This window comes from Aegilops tauschii, chromosome 2, assembly GCF_002575655.3.
Source record: "Aegilops tauschii subsp. strangulata cultivar AL8/78 chromosome 2, Aet v6.0, whole genome shotgun sequence".
In the NCBI taxonomy this organism is placed as follows: domain Eukaryota; kingdom Viridiplantae; phylum Streptophyta; class Magnoliopsida; order Poales; family Poaceae; genus Aegilops; species Aegilops tauschii.
The window spans coordinates 406382891-406405855 of record NC_053036.3 but is presented as its reverse complement, the minus strand read 5'-3'; the positions used below and the strand labels follow the sequence as shown (position 1 = coordinate 406405855).

At 47.1% G+C, this 22965-nt stretch overlaps 2 protein-coding genes across 2 annotated transcripts; both read right to left on the bottom strand.

Moving 5' to 3' along the window:
- Window positions 1-14096: 14096 nt before the first annotated feature.
- On the bottom strand, window positions 14097-16190 carry LOC109783274 (uncharacterized). The gene has a single exon (XM_020341887.4). It carries the CDS (start codon window positions 16165-16167, stop codon window positions 14302-14304), a length of 1866 nt encoding a protein of 621 aa, XP_020197476.4. The 5' UTR covers window positions 16168-16190; the 3' UTR covers window positions 14097-14301.
- A 607-nt stretch (window positions 16191-16797) lies between these two features.
- Window positions 16798-20400, bottom strand: LOC109783273 (peptidyl-prolyl cis-trans isomerase FKBP53). The gene is made up of 12 exons (XM_020341885.3): window positions 20149-20400; window positions 19978-20051; window positions 19639-19853; window positions 19381-19508; window positions 19215-19304; window positions 18559-18802; window positions 18255-18473; window positions 17946-18168; window positions 17653-17737; window positions 17537-17578; window positions 17361-17409; window positions 16798-17280 (listed from the first exon to the last, which is right to left on the bottom strand). The coding sequence occupies exons 1-12, from the start codon at window positions 20162-20164 to the stop codon at window positions 17202-17204; spliced, it is 1464 nt and encodes a 487-aa protein (XP_020197474.1). The 5' UTR covers window positions 20165-20400; the 3' UTR covers window positions 16798-17201.
- Window positions 20401-22965: the final 2565 nt, after the last annotated feature.

Here is a 22965-nt window from a genome sequence, read left to right as displayed (position 1 = left end):
ATATCTCTTATTTAATTAATGCATCTATATATTTGGTAAAGGGTGGAAGGCTCGGCCTTATGCCTGGTGTTTTGTTCCACTCTTGCCGCCCTAGTTTCCGTCATACCGGTATTATGTTCCTTGAGTTTGCGTTCCTTACGCGGTTGGGTGATTTATGGGACCCCCTTGACAGTTCGCCTTGAATAAAACTCCTCCAGCAAGGCCCAACTTTGGTTTTACCATTTGCCACCTAAGCCTTTTCCCCCGGGTTTTCGCGAGCCCGAGGGTCATCTTTATTTAAACCCCTGGGCCAGTGCTCCTCTGAGTATTGGTCCAACCTGTCAGTCGCCGGTGGCCACCAGGGGCAACTCTGGGCTCGCCTATCGGAAGCTTGGACAATCCGGTGTGCCCTGAGAACGAGATATGTGCAGCTCCTATCGGGATTTGTCAGCACATTCGGGTGGCTTTGCTGGTCTTGTTTTACCATTGTCGAAATGTCTTGTAGACCGGGATTCCGAGACTGATCGGGTCTTTCCGGGAGAAGGTTTATCCTTCGTTGACCGTGAGAGCTTATGATGGGCTAAGTTGGGACACCCCTGCAGGGTATTATCTTTCGAAAGCCGTGCCTGCGGTTATGAGGCAGATGGGAATTTGTTAATGTCTGGTTGTAGAGACTTGTCACTTGACTTAATTAAAATACATCAACCGTGTGTGTAACCGCGATGGTCTCTTCTCGGCGGAGTCCGGGAAGTGAACACGGTTTGAGTTATGAATGACGTAAGTAGGAGTTCAGGACCACTTCTTGGTCATTACTAGATGACGACCGTTCCGTTGCTTCTCTTCTCGCTCTCTTTTGCGTATGTTAGCCACCATATATGCTTAGTGCCTGCTGCAGCTCCACCTCATTACACCATCCTTTCCTATAAGCTTAAATAGTCTTGATCTCGCGGGTGTGAGATTGCTGAGTCCTCGTGACTCACAGATTCTATCAAAATAGTTGCAGGTGCCGACGATGCCAGTGCAGATGATGAGATCGACCTCAAGTGGGAGTTCGACGAGGAACGTGGTCGTTACTATGTGTCTTTCCCTGATGATCAGTAGTGGAGCCCAGTTGGGACGATCGGGGATCTAGCATTTGGGGTTATCTTATTTTCATTTGGATCTTGACCGTAGTCGGTCTATGTGTGTATTTTGGATGATGTATGAGTTATATTTATGCATTGTGTGAAGTGGCGATTGTAAGCCAACTCTCGTTATCCCATTCTTGTTCATTACATGGGACTGTGTGAAGATGACCCTTCTTGCGACAAAACCACAATGCGGTTATGCCTCTAAGTCGTGCCTCGACACGTGGGAGATATAACCGCATCGTGGGCGTTACACCTCGGCCCACCACAGCAAGCCGGCCCAGCTCCCCGCACCGCGCCCTCTTCCTGTTCCTCGGTCGCGCGCCGCTACAGGGCACGGTCGCCACCGGACCCCTTCCCCGGCGTCGAGGGGAGGATAAGGTCGCCGCCCCTGGACGCCTCGAGTCCTCCCCCTCACCTACCGCCACTCCTGCTTCTCCTTCCCCCTGGCTCTCCCTCTCCCTCTCCTTCGTTTTGGAGAGGAGGCCGAAGCGCTCCCCGCCGTCCCCCGCTCGATCCCGCGGCCACCGTCACCTCTCCGCCACCTCACCGTGCCACAACGATGCACCGTCCTCGGCTACTCCCTCCGCACCAACCGGAGCGAGAAGGGAGCCACCGCAGCGAGCCCGGCAACCGGCCGTCTTCGCCTTCGTCGCCGATTCGTCGTCGTCGATCTTCCCCGAGCGCGCTTAAGCACAACTACAAGCTCACTGTAAGCCTGCGCTTCTTTCTCCCCTCTCTTTTGCTTCCATACGCGCCCGGAGCGGCTGGACCCGCCATGGCCGAGCCGAGCTCCACCATTGAGCTCATTGTCGTCGCCCTGATGCTCCTCGCACCGTGCTAACACCACCACCGAGCTCCTGGAGCTCCTAGCTGCTCAACGCGCCCCTCCGCCACCCTTGCCGTGCCCTGGACGTTCGAACTCCGGCGCCGCTCCGGTCAGCGCTGCCGTGGCTCTAGGCCATCCCAGCACGCGGGACCGCCGGCGTTGGATGCGTGCGGCTCCCCTTGTTCAAACGCACGTCTCAGCGCTGGTTTTAACCGCCCCGTAGGCTTTTTCCCGACGCGCTCCCGAACGCCGCTACCGCCTCCGCTCGCCGCCGGCGATGCTCCGGTCGTCCCCGACGCCGGTCGTCACCATCGTGTGCGCGGCGCCGGGCCGCGCCCTTAGGTCCAAGCCGCAGGTCCGGAGGCCCCTGTAACGCAGCCCGGGCCAACTCCGGCGAGGCGCCGCCGTTGCCTTGGTCGCCGGAGCTCTCTCTCCGGCACCGACGCCGGCATGGCATAGTGGGCCCCGCCCCTGGGTCGCTGACCAGTGGGCCCTGGTGGCCCAGTTGACTGGGTTGACCCGGTGAACTGTTGACTGGGTTGACCCGGTGAACTGTTGACTGGGCTGCCCAGTGAGACTGACGTGTGGGCCCCACTTGCTTAAAACATTTTATAAATAAATAAAACTGCTAGTTAAAATCTGTTATTTAATTAGTAGTTAGTTAGTCACTAACACTTGGGGCCCACCCCTCTAATCAGTCTGTTAGATTAGTTTAACCCATAGTTTAACCCAGAGAGGCTGACAGGTGGGCCCCACCTGTCAGTTTGACCAGTCAGCAGGTCAGCCGAATGCTGACGCATTGCTGATGTCATGTTGACGTCATATCCCGTTTCTGTTAATTTAATAATTCCATAAAATACTTTAATCTTTGAAAATTCATAGAAAATAATCCGTAAGTCAGATGAAAAAGTTTTCTATATGAAAGTTGATCAGAAAAATGAGTCGAACCCGAATATGCTACCCACATACATGTCAGATGCCTCTAACTATCTGAACATGGAACATTCCCCCTCCGGTCATCTGTGTGACACAGGTCCGGAACCGGGAACACCTTCCCGGTTGAATTCCCCCTTCACCCATAACGTCTAGGACCGCGTTAGAACACGTCTAGCTATGCCTATTGTCCTGTTATGCACTTGCTTGCTATGTATTTACTGTTTCTTCCCCCTCTTCTCTCCGGTAGACCACGAGACCGATGTTGCCCCTGTGATCGACTACGTCGACGACGACCCCTCCTTGCCAGAGCAACCAGGCAAGCCCGCCCCCCTTTGATCATCCCGATATCGCCCATTCCATTCTCTCATGCTTGCATTAGATTTTGCTACTGTAATTGATTGCTCCTATTCTGATGCATAGCCTGCTTTTGTAACCTGCTCATTGTTACCTACCTGCTTATCCTAAACTGCTTAGTATAGGTTGGTTAGTGATCCATCAGTGACCCCCACCTTGTCCTTGTTGCCCCTGCTTCATCATTGAAGACCCGATCAACGGGATCGAAGACCAGGCCCCGGCACCGCACATCACTTTCCTCTTAGTTGCTCGACACTACTGGGTTACTATCGAGTGCCGAGGGTGAGACCTCTACAGCACTTCTGATGTTAACCCTGTAGTGTAGCTATTCGGTCGTGGTCATTGGGGGTGATTCCGCCTTAACCACTTCTGATATGACTCTGTCGTGCAACCCCTCAAGTGTGAACCTCGGGGGTGGTTCCTCTTACGTTCACCTTGATGATTACATCGAGTGGAATCCGTCAAGGGTGATTCCTCAGGTTTTCCCCTTGATGTTTGGACACACAATTACTATGGTTACTATGACTTTACACTGAACCATGTTACTAAAGACGGGTCGGCCCTGAAGGGTACCCGCGCGAGCTTAATTGCGAGTGATGTGGAGACGGGTTGACCTGGAGGGTGCCCGCGAGATAATTACGAGGCGTGGTCGGGCATTCCTAGCCCTTGCCGCAAGTCCTCGAGACGGGGCAACGGGGTCACATCTTTCGTGAGTCTCTGCTTGTTACCGCGCGTTCCTAATCCACTAGGATTTGGATATTTGATCCGAGGGGCCTCTGGCCTGATAGCACTAACCATCACGTGGGCATAGTATGGGCGTTCTGCGTCGTATGCATCAGCCGAAGCTTAATAGACGTCCGCGACTAAGCGGCACGCGCCGGGTTGGACTGCCTAAGCACCTGCCTTTTTGAAGGAGGTAGCTAGGTCTGCTCACCAGCCGCCCACGCAACATGCAAGAGTTCCCGGGGAGATGGGCCATGACTCCTGCGGGCATAGGTTTAGTCCGGCGTGCTGACCTCTCCATAAGCCTAGGTCGGGTTGCAGCGTATTGTTTGGCCGAGGCCGGGCATGACCCAGGAAAGTGTGTCCGGCCGGAGTTAATCGAGCATGGTGGGTAAGTTGGTGCACCCCTGCAGGGAAGAAAACATCTACCGATAGACTGTCCTACGGTAACGGACACTTGGAGTTGTATCCCGATCGATACAACTAGAACTGGATACTTGTGATGAGAATTGGATTGTGATGAGAAATGGATAGTATGGCTCTGGTATTGCTTTCTCGCAGGGAGTCGAGAAAGGATCTTTGGCTGAGGTTGATAACACTTCTACTACTTTACTTTATGCTACTCTACTCCCTCCTGTTGCTACAAGATGGTGGTTTTCAGAAGATGCTAGTCTTCGATAGGCTAGGCTTTCCCCTTCTCTTTTGGCATTCTGCAGTCCAGTCCACAGATACAACCCTTTTCATTGATACCGATGCATATGTAGTGTAGATCCTTGCTTGCGAGTACTTTGGATGAGTACTCACGGTTGCTTTGCTCCCCCTTTTCCCCCTTTCTTCTTCTTTCCGGTTGATGCAACCAGATGTCGCAGCCCAGGAGCCAGATGCCCCGCCGATGCCTACTACTATGTGGAGACCGCCGACGACCAGGAGTAGTTAGGAGTTTCCCAGGCAGGAGGCCTTGCCTTTTCGATCGATGTTGCTTTTGTGCTAGCCTTCTTAAGGCAAACTTGTTTAACTCATGTCTGTACTCAGATATTGTTGCTTCCGCTAACTCTTGTGTATTCAAGCTGATGTATTCGAGCCCTCGAGGCCCCTGGCTTGTAATATAAAGCTTGTATTATTTTAATTTGTGTCTAGAGTTGTGTTGTGATATCTTCCCGTGAGTCCTTGATCTTGATCGTACACATTTGCGTGTACGATTGAATTGAGGGTGTCACACTTATTACACTTGAGGACTGTGAATCCTCCAGCCAGTTAGGCGTCGCGTTCTGAGCATCCAAGAGTCATCGTGGATTGCCGGTGAACGAAGTCTGCGAAGGTTTGGAAGTCTACCTTGAAGACTTACCTGAGTGATTGGGCGAGGACTAAGTGTTCTTAGCTCAAGGGGAATAAGGTGAAGACGCGGTCTTCTGAATTGAATCTCAGCCTCCCTAACCAGACATACAGTTGTCACAGGAACTAGAACTGGTCCAACAAATCCTTGTCCTCTCCAAGCAACTGGTTCTATCACTTCCCTCTCTTTACTTACAGTTTGTCTTCATGAAGTCATTGCCTGCTTGCATGATTTGATTGACTTCACTGTGGGAAGACTGTTGTTGTTTGGCTTCATATTATCTTCCATCCTGATCCATACTACCTAGCTGCTAATAGTCTTCGTGCTTTCACTTCATTGCTTACTTGACTACGGATTGTCTAGTGTAGTCTACCCTCCGCTGCATATCAATAGGTTCATTTCTATTGTCTGTCTTCAAAACTCCCATGTTTTGAAGACTTTCATAAAAATCGCCTATTCACCCCCCCCCTCCTCTAGTCGATAACTAGCACTTTCAGTGGCTACTACAACCATGGCATTTGCACACACCAAAGTAAACTATTACATGCATACATACATAGGTGGCTACTACACACATGACATTTCCACACACCAATAAAGTAAACTATATATTACATGCATGATTAACTAGCATAAACAATCATCTGATCATCATCTACTTCTTGTGACGCTTGCTCTGCTTGTGGCTCGATCCGGGCTCGTCAATTTGGGTAACGAGGCACTTCCTCATGTCAACGATCCGCCTGTGCATCTCGTAGCATGTGTACACGCTCTTGGCCGCGAACCTGAGGTGAGGTTCATCCAGTTGCCGCATCCAGGCCCTGTGCCAGGATACGAGACTTGTTCTCTGGGCATCCTGCTTCATCTTTTCGTAGTAGGGGTCGATGATGGCCGAGGTGAGTTCGACCAGGGAGTCCTTTGTGCTGCCCCAGACCCTATAGTGGTCACCGATTTCGATAAGGTTCTTGCAGGCCAAGCCCGTAACACTGAGCGCTTTTACATTGTCGGTGGTTTCCACCGTGGCGAACTTGTAGTCGGTGCTGTTGACAAACCTGTTGAAATGGTCGCAAGGCTTTGTGTACATGCAGTAGTGGTAGATGAGGACATGATGGCGCATGCACAACTGGGCGATGGCAACCTTCTGATCTATGCCGGGACGACCGGCGGTGTACTGGAGGTCGATGCCGACCACCTTGTACTTGTCTCAAGCAAGCAACTGCTCAACGTTGTTGATGCAGTCGTCCACCACGGCCGGGTCGATAGTGTACACCACCGAGAGATCCGTCTCCCTCGCGTGGGTATCCACTCTATGCTCGCCGAACTCCATTGGAGCGCCGCTAGACATCCCCTCTCTATGTGTCATCGTGGGTGTGCTTGTTGTGTTGTGGGGCGCGATCAAAAGGTTGAAGAGACTTAGGTTATAATGGCCGCGAGAATTAAAGGGGAAGCCGGACGGCCAGGAATATCGGCAGGCCCTGATGGCAGTTCTAATTTACAGTGCGTAACTCTATCGTGACGCACGTAACTGCATCGTGTGGCAACGCGCACGGTGCAACCGCATGCATATGGGGGCCCCCGACGTGATCGTGCGCACGCCCAACCGCCGGCAGAGCGCGCGCAGAGGGACGCGAGCAGAGCGCTCCGCGGTCGCCTCAACGGTGAGCAACCACACACACACACACACACACATGTCTGTACACATGTCCGCGGTCGCCTCAACGGTGTGTGTGTGTGTGTGTGCATATAGCAATTGAACATGCAAGAAAAAATTGTCCACAAGCCAAGCGCGCCAACGGACATGAGCAGAGTGCGCCGCGGCGCCTAACGGTGAGCAGAGCTTGCTGAGGGACGCGAGCAGAGGCATGCACAGTGATATGTGGAAAATAAGACAAACTGTGCGAGCGATGTCGGAGACATCAAGCACGAATCAGATTAGAGTTGTGTGTGCGATACATGGCATACAGTTGATCCATCCGAACTGTTTGTGATGGAATAAGCCGTGTGTTGCGGGCAAATGCTTGCTGGTATATAACCTTAAATTTAACCAAAAAAGTGTTAATGCATGTTACACAAATTGTATAACTGGAAACTCTTTTCAAATACGAATCCAACGATATAATCTTTGGCGACATGCATTCGTATTTTATTAATTAAATCCTACTTATAAATCAGGACGAGGGTATAGTAGGTAATTAAATCGCAAACGTTTTTTTTGTATTAACCATATGTGTACATGTCCTTTCGTCCTTCTCTCGCACGTCTTATCGCCCCGCTGCCGCAGACGGCTTACAGCGCAAGCTTACGCAGCGCGTGGGGGCGTTCTTTTGGCCAAATGGTGGCTCGAAGTGGCGCCAATGAATCGTCGGTGAGCCCGTTCACGCGCAACCTCACAGGTTCCCGCGCAAGCTTCCCGCTCGACTCGGTGAAATCCCCCAAAATCCCAATGCTTACCGGCCTGCTATATAAACCCTCACGACCGGCGAGTCCTGCGTCGCATTTTCCCGTCCCTCCCTGTAGCTTATCTCGTCTGCTTCTCCCACAATCGTCATGTTGGGGAACGCAGTATTTCAGAAAAAATCCTACGATCACGCAAGATCTATTTAAGAGATGCATAGCAACGAGACGGGAGAGTGTGTCCACGTACCCTCGTAGACCGAAAGCGGGAGCGTTTACTAACGCGGTTGATGTAGTCAAACCCCCTTTTTTCCTTCTCCTATTCGGCCAGCTACCACAGGGGGGCGCGCCACCCCTTGTGGGCTGGTGCGCTCCCCTCTCATGGCCCATATGGCCCATATAATCCCCTCGGGGTTCCGGTAACCTCCTCGGTACTCCGGTATATACCCGATACATTGCGGAACACTTCCGATGTCCGAATACCATCGTCCTATATATCAATGTTTACCTCTAGACCATTTCGAGACTCCTCGTCATGTCTGTAATCTCATCTGGGACTCCGAACAACATTCAGTCACCAAATCACATAACTCATATAATACAATATCGTCATCGAACGTTAAGCATGCGAACCCTACGGGTTCGAGAACTATGTAGACATGACCGAGACACCTCTCCGGTCAATAATCAATAGCGAAACCTAGATGCTCATATTGGTTTCTACATATTCTGTGAAGATCTTTATCGGTCGAACCGTTATGACAACATACGTTATTCCCTTTATCTATCGGTATGTTACTTGCCCAAGATTCGGTCGTCGGTATCTGCATACCTAGTTCAATCTCGTTACCGGCAAGTCTCTTTACTCGTTCCGTTATACATCACCTCGTGACCAACTCCTTAGTCGTTTGCTTGCAAACTTATGATGTGTATTACCGAGAGGGCCCAGAGATACCTCTCCGATACTCGGAGTGACAAATCCTAATCTCGATCTATGCCAACTCAACAAACACCTTTATAGATACCTGTAGAGCATCTTTATAATCACCCAGTTACGTTGTGACGTTTGATAGGATACAAGACATTCCTCCGGTATTCGGGAGTTGCATAATCTCATAGTCGAAGGAATATGTATTTGACATGGAGAAAGCAATAGCAATAAAATTGAACAATCATTATGCTAAGCTAACGGATGGGTCTTGTCCATCACATCATTCTCCTAATGATGTGATCCCGTTATCAAATGACAACTCATGTCCATGGTTAGGAAACCTTAACCATCTTTGATCAACGAGCTAGTCAAGTAGAGGCTCGCTAGGGACATAGTGTTCGTCTATGTATTCACACATGTATTAAGATTTCCGATCAATACAATTCTAGCATGAATAATAAACATTTATCATGAATAAGGAAATATAAAATAACAACTTTATTATTGCCTCTAGGGAATATTTCCTTCAGGTGCCCCTCTCTAGTTCTAATCATAATCTAGACTTGATTTTGTTCTAGTTTTCTCTAGTTCCTCATAAATGAGAAGTCCTATGAGGTTCTCTTCCTCCTCTAGTTCTCCGACGACGTCAAGCTCTGGATTGCGAAACGCTGCCAGATCGTGTAGCCCGTGCGCGTGCAATCCATTGAGAAATCGTGCTTTCGATCTTTTGTTCAAGGGATCGTTCGTGGGAAGGGAAGGACTTCGAAAATAATCTACCCCAATTCTTCTTCCGCTGCAACTCGAAGTTGGTAACGATTCGATCTAAACCTTGTAAGATCTTCATAGTGATCCGGGACCTTAATCCAGAGGACAATATTTTTTGTTTTATACCACGCTTCCCAACACATAGTGGGAATAACGTAGCAAGTAACATAACACATCTCAAGGCAAGTTTCCTTATATGGGAAGTAGTTACTAAGGAGAGAGGTGTTTGTGATACTAATATGTTACCGTAACATAACGCACCCTAAGACTATGTGAGTTAATATCTAAATTAGTGAAGACTTGCATGACATCACACATATGTTACTTCCCACTATGGAGGTAGTAACATAGACTAGTAAGATACACATGTTACTTGTCTAAGTTACTTCCGACTATGACCAGCCTAAGAGCTACCCCTTGCGGGGGACCTTCAAGGGTCATTTTGGTGGCCTGGGAGCACGCCAAGTGTCGCGTCCAGCCGCAGCCACATGTCGCGTCCAGCCGCAGCCACATGTCGCGTGTCGGGCGCTCCCTCTAGATTTTAAATTTATTTATTTATTTTTTGTACACGTTTTCGGGTTTTAGATGGGATTTTTTTGCCTGGTTATTCCTACGTTTTGGAGATACTTTTTGTGAAGCACAATGCTTCTCGGAAAAAAATTGTACTCCCATGGGAATCACACTTTGTGCTTCTCAGAAGAAAAAAAATTGTGCTTGTTGAAAAAGAATTATGCTTACAGGAGAAGCATAGATTTTCTTGCGCGAAAAAAAAAACATGTGCTTCTCGGGGCAAAAAAATGTGCTTCCATGAGAAGCACAAAATTTTGATTCCGCGTTGTGCTTCTCCGAGAAGGTGAAAAACCGCAACCGTGGTTCCGGACTACAGATTTTTTTTCTTTGCTTTTTTGGTGTTCGCTTTTTCACGAACCCTTATTTATCTTTTTTCTTAGTGTTCATATTTTTGGGCTTTTTTTTTTGGAAAACAGTTTGTCAAAACCTATTGACATGGGATCTAATTTTTAACATCTCGACGCAAAAACTCCAACAGTAAAAATGGTTTGTTATTTGGACGCACAGTTCAAGAGATAAAACATTTTGGAAAAAATGAATCTACGAGAAAAAGGAGAACACTCAGATTGCAGGAGGTGGGGCACATGCAGTGTGTCTGTTGTCCGAGAAGATGGAGGAGTGACCTTTGTAAGAGGCCCTTAAGTGGTTTTTTTAGACAATCTTGCAAAGTTTTTATTTAACTCATCACAATGTTTACAGAGACGAAAGTAAGATCATCCGGATTGCCTAACCAAACATGACGGCCAACCCCGAGTGATAGAGTATACTTCGCTAAATTATGAGCCTCGATATTCGAGCTCCTAAACTCGTGACTAAAAGAGCAACTATCAAAAAAAACTAGAATGATCTATGATTTCACGAACGACCGCGCCATAAGATGACACACTTCTCTGTTTGAGGTCATCAATAACAATCTTGCAATCAGAAGCTAAATATATTCTTCTCTTATAAAGATCATCTGCCAAGGACAACGCTTCACGAACTGCTCCAACAAACGTGATTCTGGAGGCTCCGATGTAGTTGCCCTGGATGTCCCTGCATACGGCAGCCACAGCTCCCACACAGCGTTCCAGGTTAGAGCCGCAGCAACATTCATTTTACACCTGCTCTCCCTTAAGTAGTGATTTCTGCTTAAAATTTCCAATCGGCTGGCTATGCAATATATATAGCCCAATAAAGCCCGCAAAAAAATATAGCCCAATAAAGAAGTGTGGGCTTGGTCGTCTCATCTTATCTCTCAATGGTACACGGCGCTATCCCCTAAAAGAAAATTTGTACACGGCGCTCAATAAAGCAGGCTGCCTGATTCAGAGAGAGGGACGGTGAGGGTGTCGTGGTCGAGCGAGCTGTCTACACGTCTGTACCGGCGGACCCCGAACGCGTCACGAAGCCGTCCACGCCGGAGGCGTCCTCCTGTGCGCCATCGAAATCCACAAGACGGCTGACGAGTGGGCGACGACTGGGCGGAGCTTGACGACGCAACCGGCAGGCTGGCAGCCGTCGTGACCGTCGGCACCGCGCCCTTGGCCGACGCTCCGGTGCTCTGGGTCGACCCTGCCACCAAGTCGACCTTGGGCTCCAGGATGTCGACGGACATGGTGCACCTGATGGTGAGGCTGTCATCGCGGATGCACGACGACGCCTCCAGCTCCGTCTTACTGACGCTGAGAAAGCCGAAGCCGCCGCACCCGTCAGGCCGGGCCTTGTGACAGCGGTCGAAGGCGGCGCGCTCCCCGCTCTCGTCCAGGATGTCTATGGAGATCTTGGTCGCCATGTTCTCGGGGTAGTTCCAGCCGTGGTCGGCGACGACGGTGACGCTGACGGTGAGGGAGTCCGCGCAAGCTAGGCTGCCCGCGGGGTCCACGTCGACGTGCCAGCCCTGGCCGCGGAACTGGAACGTCTCCAGGGTCAGCGTGGAGCCGGGGGGCAGGCCGGCCAACTTGGAGTAGCCGGGCATCGTGAAGATGCGCGCCTCGGAGTACTCCGTCTTGACGGCGGCGCACGAGGCCGGCGGAGAGGGGGTCTTGGCCGTGGCGCGCGAGGTCGGCCGAGAGGAGGACGACGAGCGGCTGGAGGCCGCGCCCATCGATCGTGAAATCGAAACCAGAATTTCTTTCAAAGATTGGCCGGTTTCATACATATAGGGAACCCTCGATCAAGTGGGAGTAGGAGTCGGGTCGGTTTTGAATTTTGATCATACTCCTGTATTCATATCCAGGAAGGGAAGGTGTACGTAACTTGTTGAATCCGAATCTGGGTCAGGGAAACCCAGGTACGTATATGACGGTACGGGAAAGGCTTCTCCTCTCCAAATCGCAATCTTCTGAGCTGTGGGCCTGTGGTGCCATTTCTGTTCCACAAACCATCCAAATTCAGGACTCTCCGCACGGCCATTGCTGCTGGATTTGCCCAAATCGCAATCCTCTCCAGCTCCAGCACAACGGTTCCGCATTATTAATCACCTGCTTTGGCGGTAAGCTCCGGGGACAATTCCCTCTGGCCATGGGGTTCGGCTCCTCTGCAGTGTCCGATTGGAATTAACGGCTGATACAGATGTCTACAGCACACGTGCAGTAATACTTCGACTGCAGAGGAGCCGCAGTTGACAGTGTTCAGTTTGCACCCGTGCCAGCCCAAAACAATTTAGTTTTTTTTTTGAGGGACCAAAACGATTTACTAGTTACGTACTCCCTCCGTTTCTTTTTAGTCTGCATATAAGATTTGGTCAAAGTCAAACTTTGTCAACTTTGACTAAGTTTAAAGAAAAAAATATCAAGATTCACAATATGAAATCAATATTGTTAGATGCATCATGAAGTTGATTTTCATACCATACAGCTTTAGTATTATAGATGTTGATATTTTTTCCAACAATGTTGGTCAAATTTTATAAAGTTTGACTTTGACCAAATCTTATATGCAGACTAAAAAGAAACGGAGGGAGTACTAATCCCTCCGTTCACAAATACTCCCTCCTTTCTTGTTTATAAGACGTTTTAGCCAGTCCGCTTTGAACTGCTTTGGAAGTGTCTGAACTGTGTAAAACATCTTGTAAAAGAGAACATTTGAGTATAAGATGTCTTGAATATTTTAGTATTGTTCAAAAAAATATTATGTTCCCGCAAAAAGGATATTTTAATATGAACTACATACGGACTGCAATAAATGAACAAACGCACTTAAACATGTAGTATATATACATCCGATTCACAAAAAAGTTAGAACATCTTATATTTGTGAACAGAGCGAGTAGTATATAATTGTTACTACCTCTGTCCCGAATTACTTTTTGCAGAAATGGATAGAAATGGATGTATGTAGAACTAAAAATACGTTTAGATATAACCATGCATGCAACAAGTAATTCAGAACGGAGGGAGTATAATTCATGCATTAAGCTTGTACTCCCTCCGTTCCTAAATATAAGTCTTTGTAGAGATTCTACTAGGTGGACTACATACAGAGCAAAATGGATGAATCTACACTTAAAATGCATCTATATACATTCGTATGTGGTTCATAGTGGAATCTCTACAAAGACTTATATTTAGGAACGGAGGGAGTATATGTAAAGTCCTCTGTTCTGTAGCAAAGTAGCTAATGCCATACTTTGTTTTTCATTTTCAACAATAGGCCATACTGGTTTCATTATTAGCTTGTATGGTGCCTACATGAACTTGTTCATCACAGTAAATTATAGATGCAGTTTTTGTGCAAAGAGAAAAGAGAAAAACTTCAAATAGACTTTCTTAGTCTCCGAAATTTTGTATGTGTCTTGGAGAAGGTTGAACACGAATCATATTTAGGAAAATAAAACTTCTCTAGCAGTTTGTCTAGGCACTAAATCCTGGCTCCACCCTTGTAAGACAACTACTTTACCAAAAACTATTAAAGTTATATAACATAAAACATCAGCAGACATACAACATTCCAGCTACTTGACCCTCCCTAGTTTTAGTCCCAGGATAGTTACCTATCAAAATAACACAAAGAAAAATAAAATCCAATACTAGAAGCGACTAAATTACCAACCATCCATGCACAAGTTTCAGACTCAAGGTCAAAAATATACTATTCTGTGGTTATAAGGTTTAATCCATCATATTTTTATTCCAACACACTGATATTTTGTTAAACTATCCACGAAGATTGCGATTATGACCAGCCAAAATTGCAAGATAATGGAGTACACTGTTACACAACAATCTTAAGATGGAGACTAAGCTCTAAGCTACGATACGGCTAAAGCAGAGAGAACTTACATATCAACAAAACTGAAGCAGTGTGTAAGCACTATCCTACCCCATCGCTATAACATAACAAAGTTACGAGCACAAGCTAGCCTTGATGTCAACATAACTTAAGAAGTGTGAATATTTTGATCAGACAGCGAAGCATCACTGTTGGTCAAATTGTCAATGACAACATCTCTAGAGCTCAACTTGCTTAACAATTCTCTTGCCTCCTTCATATAGCCTTCGTGTGCCAAACCATCAATGAGTATAACGTAAGTTGATTCATTAGGCATGCAACCATCAGACACCATATCAGCAAAAATATCAATAGCATGATCTGTTTTGCCATTTCTACAAAGCCCTAAGAGTATTGTATTGTAGAGAACAGCATGGGGTGATATGCCTGTATCTTGCAGTTTATGAACCACCTGGATTGCCTCTTCAACTTTATCCTCTTCATCCAGAAACTCAGCCAACAGCTCATATTTTACCTCTGAGTTGAATCCTTTGTTGCCCATTTCATTCAACAACTCAAAGGATTGCTCCATGTTGCCAGTTTTGGCAAGCCCGTCTATTAGTGTACTGTAAGTGACTGAATCAGGATAGCAGCCTTTCTTGGGCATTTGCTTAAATACTTCGATGGCCTTCAGCGTCAACCCTTTTTGACACAAGATACCAATGAGTGTATTGAATGGCGAAATATCTGGAAGTTGATCAGTTTGGCTCATCTTCGGCATTAGCTCCTCGGCATCTTCCCACCGATCACCACTGCACAAAGCCTTCACTAGAATGTTATAGGTAGTGGTCTTAGGTTTGCAACCATGGGATTCCATCTTCACTAGTAACTCCAAGGCATTAGCCACAAGGCCTTGCTCACAAAGGGCACTGATGACAGCATTGTAAGTAGCAATATTTGCCGTGCATTCATGCTTTGACATTTTCTCGAGAAGCCTAATCGCCTGCTGGAGCAATCCTTGTTGTTGACACAAGGAACTGATGACCACACTGAGGGTTGCTTCGCTCGGGGGACAATTCTCCCTGAACATCTCGTCTATAAGCTCCTCAACGTCCGCCCACCGCCCGGCGGTGCGCAAACCTTTCAAGATAGTGTTGTAGTTGACGGTGTTTGGCGTGCACCCGTGAGAAGGCAAGGTGTTCAATAACTCACGGGCGCCGTCCACATCGCCTTCCCTGCACATCCCGTCCATGATAACATTGTATGTCACGTTGGTTGGCGTGCACCCCTCGGCGCGCATCAGATCGATCAGCTCCATGGCCTGCCTGTACCCGCTACCCTTGCACGTCGCCTCAAGGAGGATGTTGTAGGTGACGACGTCGGGGGGACAACCCCGGGAGAGCATACCGTCGAGCACCACGAGCGCGTCCGTGACCTGGCCGCGCACGCACAGCGCGTGGATGAGCGGGTTGTAGGCGTACGCGCTGGGGCGCACGGGCATGCCGTCCACGACGCGGCGCGCCTCATCGAGCCTCCCCACGCGGCAGTACCCGTCGGCCAGGGCGCTGTACGTGACGGCCGTGGCCGCCGAGCCGCACGCCTCGACGACGCGCGCGGCGTCGTTGAGGCGGCCCCGGCGGCAGAGGTCGCGGACGAGCTTGTTGGCGAGCAGGACGTCGGGCGGGCAGGGAGAGGACTCGACGACGCGGAGCGCCGCGTCGAGGTCGCCGCGGTGGACGAGCGAGCTCAGGCGGCGGTCCTCGGCGTGCAGACGGCGCGGCGGTGGCGGAGGCGGGTCGGGGTTGGGCTTGGGGAAGCTCGGCGCGTTGGGGTTGGAGCTGCGTGGGCGCGTGCGGTGGCGGCTTGGGGATGCGCGCCGCGGGTGGTGGGGGTGGCCGGAGTAGGAGGGAGGGGGTGAGGGGAGGAGGAGGCTGCAGAGGGTGGGAGGAGATGGCGACGAAAGCATCGTGCGTGTCTGGATTTCCTTGTTTCGGGCAGGAGATGAGCCGTGTATGTGGGCGCTGCCGCTCATCATCCAACTGTAAAGTAGAGTCGCGTAGAAAATCCCAGCACAAACAAAACAATTGCACTTCGAAAATACAAATTACTGAAATTTCTGCAAGTACGCAGGATAAGCAAAGTTCAATTCTATTTTTCGAGAAAATGTCAGCTAAAAACCAGATCACAGTGAAAACTCAGTGAAATCATGTTTGGAACTTCTAAAAATATATAAAGAAATGGCAAGCAGGTGATGTTCTCTTCTCGCAAAAAGAAAAAAACAGGTGATGTTCTCACTAAAAAAAGGGAAAAGACGTTCTAGAAATACGTAGAATTTTTTTATCTAAATTGTACTAGTTCAAGGTATGCAGAAAACAAATTCAGCAATGTATAACGATGATTGTTTTCATTTTCGCTACTATTATGACTGAGTTTATTTATTTATTCTATTATAAATACTATCTACTCCCTCCATCCCAAAATAAGTGTCTCAACTTTGTACTTAGCTCTAGTACAAAGTTGTACTAAGCTTGAGACATTTATTTTGGGACGGAGAGAGTACTAAATTATTTAGTTTGAATATGAAATTGCATGATTCTCTCCGGATATTTTCTCCTGCGCTTTCATACAGCTGGGAAGCGTCCTTAGATTTGGGGCAACAGTCGACTTAAGCCAAAAGGTGGAAAATCAGATTCAACCAGCAGACAATGGGATCCAACCAAGATACAGAATGCATGAACGGAAAATGGAGCAACTAGTATGTCCTACGATAGTTCAAAACTGTGACCTCCATTCCTTCATAACAAGTCTCAGTGTGATTCCAGAAGAATGTCAAAACGAGCCACAAAATCATCACAGTGACAAGCTCAGTTGCAGCCCAGGCCAATGTTGCGCATCCACAAAGCCCAGATGGCTTAGTTGAGATGTAGAGCTGATGAAGAAAGTACATAAAGACGACTGTAGGATGTTGTTGACTGAAGCTACGGCGATGACAGAGGAAAAAGGTGTTTCTTGAACTTGCACAACCGTCTCAGTTTGTCCTCGTCCCTTTTGGTAACCCGGGTCACCTCTTCACTGTACGTTCATTAGCTCCACATCAAACATAAGAGTTGAGTTCGGCGGTATCTCCCCGGCCTTCTGGTTTCCATAGCTACAAAGGGAGAACAAATCAGAATCGAAACAAGCAGCTCCTGATGTAAAAGCGATGTGGAAGCAGTATATATGTCCTACCCCATAGATGGTGGAATGGTAAGCTTTCTTTTGTCCCCAATGCGCATACCTATAACAAGCAAGCAAGACAGGATCATAAGAAATTATGAACTAACCGCATGTATCAGGTATGGAGTAGTACAACATATGCAATGGCCACAGTTATGTGTTGGATGACAATTTGAGAAATTAAATACCATTGACACCAATGTCCCAGCCTTTAATAACCTGTCCAACACCTGCATGAAAGTGACATTAAAACCAATACCAACAAGGATACGAGTACGCTAGAGGGTAAAACATCAGAACTTACCCAGCCTAAACGAAAAAGGCTTCCGACCAACATTAGAGTCAAAAATCTTGCCATTCTTCAACTTGCCAGTGTACGTGACAAAAACCTAAAGAAGAATTCAATTGTCAGTAATAATAGTTAAAATATATACATAATAATCCAAGCATACAAAACTCTCTACGTGATCAAATTAATTAGAACAATGCAAAGGCAAGTACATACTGATTTCACTGAGCATTGAAAGTACTGAGAAATTGCATTAATAAATGGTAGCCTGAACGGAGTTCTGCTGGTGCAACCTAAAAAATGTTTACCTTTTTCCCAGGGGTAGCTTTTTTACCATCTGGTTTGCCCAACGCCACCGTCTGAACAATCAAACCATTGCCATAAGTCCGTGCTTTGGGTGATGTCTGCTCCTTGCTAGCTGAATTCATAACATCAGTCTGTGCCTGGTTCTCACTTCCATTGTTCTCCTTTGTTTTCTTCTTGTTCTTCTTTTTCTTGGCCCCCTGTTTGCTAGGCTCCTCATCATTGTCTCTACAACAAAGAAATGAGATGATTCCATCAGAAATGCACTCAGTATGGAAAGCCAGACACAATATATGACAGCTTAACATACGTACGTTATGGTTTTCTTATCAGCTTGCTCATCAGTGTCACCTTCAGAAGCACTTTGCTTCTTGCTTTTCTTTTTCTTCTGTTTGGCTGCAATGGTGTCAGCTGAGGAAGCTAGCTTCACCTCCTTTTCTTCATCGTTTACCTTCTCACTGTCCACAGCATTCCTTTTGTCCTTGGCCTTTTTCTTTTTCTTTGAAACCACATCATTTTCAGCATTAACCTCCCTGGGATGACAGGCAAAATTTAACACATGTTGCTTCATTGTGATTAAACAAATCAGCAAGGGGAAAACAGTGAACTAGCATGTACCCTGACGACTTGTGAGGATCATTAATAGCATCACTTTTCCTTTTCCTGTCTTCAGTACTAGTCCCATTATTTAGATTCTTATCCTTCTCGGAACTACCTTTAGAACTCTTCTTTGATTCAGAAACAGGAAAGCCATCTTCATCTTCACTTTCCACGGATTCAGCAGGTGGGGTCCTAACAGCAAGCTGAAGTCGAGAATTATCATCAACAGGCTTCTCATCCTCTTGAATCTCCTCAATGACAACTGCAAAATTTGCCCACATTGAATGGAAAAATCATGAGATGATCTGAGGCCTGAAGGCCAATAGCCCATGCATCTCAACGCCAATACCACAAATGGCAACATGACTTCTATTTTATTTTATGGACAAATAAGGACAGTTAACAATGCTGATTCTATATAAGCATGCACATAAATTCACAGTGCTATCTAGAGAATCTAGGCCTAAGAAACTGGCATATACCATCTAATCCAACACACCAGTGAAATACTAATCCATGCTAACTTCAACCTGATATACACATGCAGACAAGCACTTACTAGGCCTACATACGACTGACTATGTACAATAGTTCTCCTATGCACATTTTCCAACAAAAGAAATTGCTTACATCATGGAAAGTCGGGACCTTGGAAATGGAATTGGAAGCATTACCTGAACTCTTGCCTCTACCCTGGTTGTACATCAAATCCTCATCATCCTCTGAATCATAGTCCTCGTCATAGTCTGAATCATCTTCGCTGTCTAAACATCCCAGGCTCGTTAGAATCAGTAATAGAACGGCATGGCTTGCACAATGGGATTAAATTTACAAGCATACCTGTGTTCATCTGGCCACGGGATACTGGAATGACCACATCATCGTCATCAGATGCCAAGAAATCATCATCGGAGCCTTGAAGTGACTCACTACCAGTATCACTGTCACCGATGTCCTCGTACGCATCACTGACAAAATACTTAAGGAAAAGAAACCACACTGACAACAACTCTCGACCAGAGAAAATAATCCCAGTGATCAACTATCATCAATTGCATCATCAAAGAAAATAAGTAACAGAAACGAAACAAAGGATACCCAACATAGTATCCAGCCAAGTGGACGCTCCTCGACCCAAGCACCGAGAACGTCACGAACTTCTCCTCGAACTCGAGGTCCAGGTGGCAAGTCACCGACTGCCCCGGAATCAGGGCGCAGAGATACACAGGCTCCTTGTTCTTAACAGTGCATTGCAGCTGCACCAAGTTCGTCTTCCCCTTCTCCACCTTGCCAACCTCGGCCCCCAGCGTCGCCTGCGTTATCCAACCAACAAAATCAGACACGGTCACATAACGTAACAGGATGGCAACCAGGAACCCTAACCATCTCGTGACATTAACAGAGGAAATCGTAGGTTAAGGGCGAGGAATCGCGGACCTGGGTGAGGCGCAGGCGGCCGCGGCGCGGGCTGTGGGTGTGCGTGTAGGGCTTCTCCGGCTTCACCTCCGCGCCTGGAGGCAAGCGGCCAAGCGATTAGACATGAAAAGGAAAAGGGAGAAGACGGAGAAATTGACGGCGGCGAACATGGCGGCCGAGCCGGATGCTTACCCCAAAACGAAGACATGTCTGCCACTCAACCGAATGTGCCGATGCGCCGCAGGATGCCTCGCTCTCGATGGGAGGAGATTGGCTTAAAACGGCTGGGGGTTTGGATGCTTCGAGGAGGTGGTAGAAGAGGGAGGAGCTGGGCGGACGGCGGCGACAAACCCTAAAAATGGGGTTTAGGGGAGCGGCGGAGAGGAAGGACGCCCAACGCAACCAACTTGTGCGATTTGATTTGGCCCTTGAGTATTGCAGGATGGGCCTCCAAAGAGAACGGGGAATTTAACGCGTTAAAACGTCGTTGTGTGGTATAGTCGGGCCAGGCCACATTTTGGTTTTCCACGGTGCCTTTTTTTCCTCCTTGCATTCTTTTATTTTTATTTTTATTTTTATTTCCCTTTTACTATTTTTTGCGTTTATTTTTCCTTTTTGGTTTTTTTTCAGATTTGTCCATTGCTTTTTTCTCTATATGTATGTTTTTATTACTTTTCTCTTGTAGTTGAATTTTATTTTATTTTGCGAGAAAGCTTCTAATCTATTCATGAACTATAAGGTAGTACTTCTCGCAAAAACTTATCAAGAGAGAACAAAGAACATCAGAAGTAAAAAAATTACATCCAGGTCCGTAGACAATTGAGCGACGACTACAAGCATTGAGGGAGCCGAAGGTGCATTGTCTTGCATGATAGGCTTATTACGGATAATATCATTTGTGTGTATGAATGTTTGCCATTTTATGAAGCGTGGCAAGGCAAAGCCAGACAACTATTGTGCTCTATAGCTAGATATGATGAAAGCATGTGACAGGCTTGAGTGGACTTATCTCCAGGCTATTATGGCCAAGCTTGGACTTGCTCAACCTTGGATTGAAATAGTGATGGGAATGGTCAGGTCAATATCTTTTTGTCTTTTTTAACGGGGAGAGACTTGAATAGTTTAAAACCCCAGAGGTATTCGACAGAGAGACCTAATAAACCCTTATCGTTAACTGATTGTGACAGAGGGCCTTTCGTAACGTTTAAAATCCAGTTCCCATTCATCAAATTTGGGCGACATCAAAGTGGCCCCAACATTCCTGACTGTTAACCACCTTTTTATTTGCAGATGACAACCCGCTGCTTTTTCAAGTCTAGTGTGAGGGGGCGGTTATAGTATCAAAATATTTGTTACCACATATTGTAGTGCTTCGCGATAGAGAGTGAATCATGATAAGTCTTTCACCTTCTTTAGTAAGGGGTGTCCTCGGTCCATTCGTGATAATGTTAAGAACACTCTTCATGTCTAAAATAAATCCCTAAATGATTGGTATCTCGGCATGCCTACCGAAGTGGGTCATTCAAAGAATGGAACTTCCAAGTATTTAAGGGACCGAGCATGGAAGAAAGTGAGGGGTTTGGTGGAAAAGCTTTTGTCGTCTGCTGGCAAGGAGGTTCTCATCAAATCGGTGGCATAGGCGATTCCAGTCTCCATGGCTTGTTTTTTTATTACCGAGAGGTTTGTGCGAGAATGTACGTCAATTATTCGAAAATTTTGGTAGGGTGGCAAGCAAGGGAGAAGGAAACCTTGTTGGGTTGCATGGGATGTCCTGACCAGACTAAAGAATGTAGGAGGTCTTGGCTTCCGTGACCTGGCGATATGATGAGTGATATTTTTACACTCATATACCCTTAGTTTAAACCGATATATTTCATTAAATCGAGATATTCGCTCTGATATTGCTACTAATGAATAATTGATGCATAGGATTCCACAAAATCCTCTCTTTTCTTGTGTTTCTATAGGAAATGGGCTAAATATGGACGAAATCAAGTGAGAACATGGAAATGAGTAAAGGAGGAGATAGAAGAAATCAGGACGAGGCGCATCAGAAGAAACAGTGCAAAAGACGGCGTTCCATACGACCGCGACCGCTCACATGAGCGGTTGTATGGGGTGGAAACCGAGGCTCCTCGTCCACCTAAACGACTTTTATAAACGGGTTGAGGCCGAAATGTTAACAGAACGAGCGTGAGCGGAGCCATAACCGAGTCATCTCCGCCCTCATCAACCCTAGTCGTCGTTGTTTCCCATCTCCATAGCCACCATCTCCATCACCACCATAGTTCTTCCTCCACTAGATCATACTTGTAATCATGTATCAGACATGACATCCATTATAAGACATATTATCAATCAATCTACCTTCACGATGTGTTCTTCGTGTGATTTGATCTCCATGTGTGAGTAGTTCGGTAAGGTATGGGTTGATGCAAGAGCCTTGCAACCCGATGTATTTGTTGTGAGGGTCAATGGGAGTGCTTTGAATTAACGTCCTGTATGTGTGAAATAAAATTGTTCTGTAGATGTCTCTTGTATCGCATGCGTTATTCATCCCTGCAGGTACTCAGGATCATGGAGAGCGAGCCACAGAGAGGCTAAGGGCAGGGAGACCGTGAAGTGTTATTCTGAACACCAGTGACAGAAAGGTTTAGTATGGTAACATGGATCCTATCCCTGGGGATACAAGAGGTGTAGTCGTTAAATGCCCAATGTTTTCGTCTGATTATAGAAATCTTAATTATCGAGGCAACACCGCGAGACGGATAGGGCCTTTAGTTGGACAAATGACTCTTTATACAGGACACATGTCGGTCAAGACGTAATTTGGACACATCCCCCACTTTGGTTCATAACAAGCACATCTCGATGGGTGACTCCGAGTGCAGAAATTAAGATCATATTTGGTCCCAACATAAACATATGGTTGTAAACATTAAGACCTCATACCCATGCCTATCTTTTTTATTATAAGTGTTCCCTTTCAGTTGTTTGATTTTGATCCGG

What these genes read in the sequence shown, in the direction of transcription:
- LOC109783274 (XM_020341887.4), bottom strand. Translation starts at nt 16,167, where the DNA reads ATGATGAGCGGCAGCGCCCACATACACGGCTCATCTCCTGCCCGAAAC.
- LOC109783273 (XM_020341885.3), bottom strand. An exon ending in GCCGCCTGCGCCTCACCCAG is followed by an intron (nt 19,854 to 19,977) that starts GTCCGCGATTCC and finishes TGGATAACGCAG; the next exon opens with GCGACGCTGGGGGCCGAGGT. An exon ending in AAGCTACCCCTGGGAAAAAG is followed by an intron (nt 17,738 to 17,945) that starts GTAAACATTTTT and finishes ATTCTTCTTTAG; the next exon opens with GTTTTTGTCACGTACACTGG.